The sequence below is a fragment of the Gracilinanus agilis genome, chromosome 4 (assembly GCF_016433145.1).
Source record: "Gracilinanus agilis isolate LMUSP501 chromosome 4, AgileGrace, whole genome shotgun sequence".
NCBI lineage: Eukaryota > Metazoa > Chordata > Mammalia > Didelphimorphia > Didelphidae > Gracilinanus > Gracilinanus agilis.
The window spans coordinates 411,400,773-411,403,792 of record NC_058133.1 but is presented as its reverse complement, the minus strand read 5'-3'; the positions used below and the strand labels follow the sequence as shown (position 1 = coordinate 411,403,792).

Genomic DNA, 3,020 nt, shown 5'->3' with positions numbered 1-3,020 from the left:
GCGAGAGACAAGATGGCGGCGGTGCCGGTGGAGGCCTGGCACTGAAGGGAGAGTCTGGTCCTTGCGGCCCCTCCCTCCCCCCTGCTACGTGCCGCGGTGGCTGGCGGCACCCCCTCCCGCTTTCGGACCCGGCGCAGCCCGGATCCTGGGGGACCCGGCACGAGTTCGAGTCTCTGCGATAGCCGGGCCTCCGACCCGCCGACGTCGCCGCTTCGGAGTTCCGCTGTCCTGCAGGTAGGTCCGGCGGGGCTGGCCGGGCGGGTGGGGCCTACTTTCTCCTCCGCCTGGGGCCCGGGCCGGCGGGGCGGCGGCCGCGGCGGCCCACGCCCATCAGGGCTGGCTGCGGTCCAGGGGCCACGGCCGCCGGCGGGAGAGCCGAGCAGACCTGTCGGATCCGGGGGCTGGCTTGGCTTGGCTTGATTCCAGCAGTGTCCTGCCCTAAGGAAGATGTGTTTGGGGGTGCGCCCGGTGCCAGAAGGAGAGCTTTTGGGCTTTGAGGCTTCGGAGGGGCCGGGAAGACGGCTTCGCGCAAGACCATCCCTCCGGTCCTTATAGTGGGCTGATGGAAGGCTGTGCTTCTGTGCGTGCCCGGGCACCCGGACTCATTGCATCTTCCCGGAGCATCCTTGGCTCCTGGTCTTGGTCCCGTTATCCCCTCTTGAGGCTATTTCTCCTTGCCCAGCCTCTCCGGACCGCCTCCCAAGAAAGCACCTTTGATCCTTATCTCTGAACTCCACATGCAAGGGACACCACCAAGAATTCTTTCATCCCTATCTCCTCCTATAAATAACCTTTTGAACTCCACTCTCTTTTTCGGATCAGCGCCTTTGTAGCTTTCCCTCTTGCCTTTTGGGAGTTTTATTTCTTGTTGAAAATGGTAAGAATCCCTAGAAATCTTTATTCGAGGAACTTTTTGAAAGTTTCTATAATGTTAACATTTGGAAACTATTAAAGAAATGATGTATATGTTATGGAGGTCAAGGAAGGAGGGCTAAAAGAATATTGGATAATTCTCTTTTACTATAGGTACAAAAGACTGCATTTCAGGAGAAATGCAGTTACAACAACCATACTCCATCACTGCGTAGTATTCTTCAGATAGGGACTCAAATGTTTAATTCTGTTGTGGCTTACACCTATATATGAATAAAATAGACTAAAATTTTATGCATATATTTAGTATGTCCTTTTGATGCATTTGTAAATGTAACATCCATGATCCTGAGAGGGGTTAAAACTGCATCACAGAATTCCATTCCTACAATTGCCAATCTGGGAAAGTTGATTATTCTTCCTGATTTTAAAAGTGGAAAAAACTTTAATCCAAACTTACCTTATGCAAGAATCCCTCTCGCAAGTTCTTAAGCTAAGATCTGTTAACTTTTTTCTCATGTTTTGATAGCTATATATAATTGATTTCTTTTTTAAACCTGGATATTTTATGTATTTAAAAATATTGTGAAAGGGGCTCTGTAGGCATCACCTTACTGCTAAAGGGGTCTATTGACACAAAAAAAGATTAAGAACTCTTGCTCTGCCATCTCTTTCATATGGTCTTCAAGGGTTTGCTTGAGCGCTGAATGGTGAGATAATGTGGTGCAAAGAGTATAGGATTTGGAAGTCAGAAAACCTAAATTTGATTCCTGGTTCTGCAATTTACTATGTGAACATGGAAAAATCATTTTGCTTCTGTAACTTTAAATAAGTTTCTCTGTAAAATGGGAATAAAAATACCCTAACTTATAGAATTTTGTGAGGAAAGGGGATTTGTACACCTTAAACTTGGCTGTGCCATCCCATTTCATTTGTGGACAGCTCTAATAATTAGGCAATTCTTTATTTTGAGTTGAAATCTACCTCCCTAAAATTCCTTACTGATTACCTTGAGAGACAATTTGGAAATAAATCTACCCAATCTCTTCTTTAGAAAATATTAGAATGTGTAGCTGTGACCTTTATTTCCTCATCTTTGAGTATATCAGGATCATAGTAATTCACTGCTCTTTGCTTTGATTAGACTAGGTGCTGAAGAAGCATTCTTATTCAGTCAGATTCTTTGTAAAGGTTAGTAGATTGGTATTTGATTTGTATATTTTGGTGAGGTTCTGAAAATTGGTTAGAATCTGCAAAATTATAGGATGTTTTTACATTTTACAGTAAAAGTTAAATTTCAAAACATTTCTCATTTCTTCCAGGGGAAAAAAAATCTTCCTAGTTGTAATTTGAGTACCTCTTTTATACTAAAATGCCCACATTTGTAGTTGCTATAAGTAGAGTTATTTTTTCCTTTAATAATTTGACAGACAGATAAATAGACTGCCTGATTCCCTAAGGCAATGAAGGAATTTGACTGGCTTAACCATAAAGGAAGTGGCATTGTACTCCTCTGATCTGTAGCTACTTCAGGAAACTAGGTCATGGCACATGCTGGGTAAGGCACATTCTTTCTGACGGGTGAATGTTGATTGGACATGCCTTGCCATTGTTTAAAATCTCATGGACAAGCTTCTACCACATGTGTATGTGTGATTTTCAGATTCTCTTCTGTGGATTTAATGTACCCATGATTTTTTTTTCTAGTTCTGATATTTTATGATTATATCCCTTGGAGAAATGCCAGCTTTGGTTACATAGCTAGTTATTTACCTACATTGGATATCCTTTGTTTAAGGACTGAGAATTCTTTCAAAATATAAAAATATGTTTAATTAATTAACATTTTTATCAATAGAGAGGGCAATTCTGTTTTGTTTTCAGCATGAGAATAATATATAGTGATTCATCTGTGGTTCTTGTGGTCTCTAGAGATTCTTTTTATATCAGACATAATAAAATTAAAATATAATTGTTAGTGAATTGAAAATAGGTTATGAATATTGTATAGATTCCTGTAATATTGTAATTGAGACAATTACTTCATGATGCTTTTTGCTTCTTTGTAAAGAATGATCACAATTCCTGTGAAAAACTGAAGATGAGTTCTGCACTGAATGTAATGGAAGATGCATGATGGGGGCGAG

The 3,020-nt window shown here is 41.8% G+C and overlaps 1 protein-coding gene across 1 annotated transcript in view; it reads left to right on the top strand.

Moving 5' to 3' along the window:
* The window catches only part of NUP43 (nucleoporin 43), a 37,782-nt gene extending 37,544 nt beyond the window's left edge, over window positions 1–238 (top strand). The window contains exon 5 of the mRNA XM_044675462.1: window positions 6–238. Within this exon, the coding sequence (XP_044531397.1) occupies window positions 6–238 (233 nt within the window). The remainder of the gene's footprint in view (window positions 1–5) is intronic.
* The last annotated feature ends 2,782 nt before the right edge of the window (window positions 239–3,020 follow it).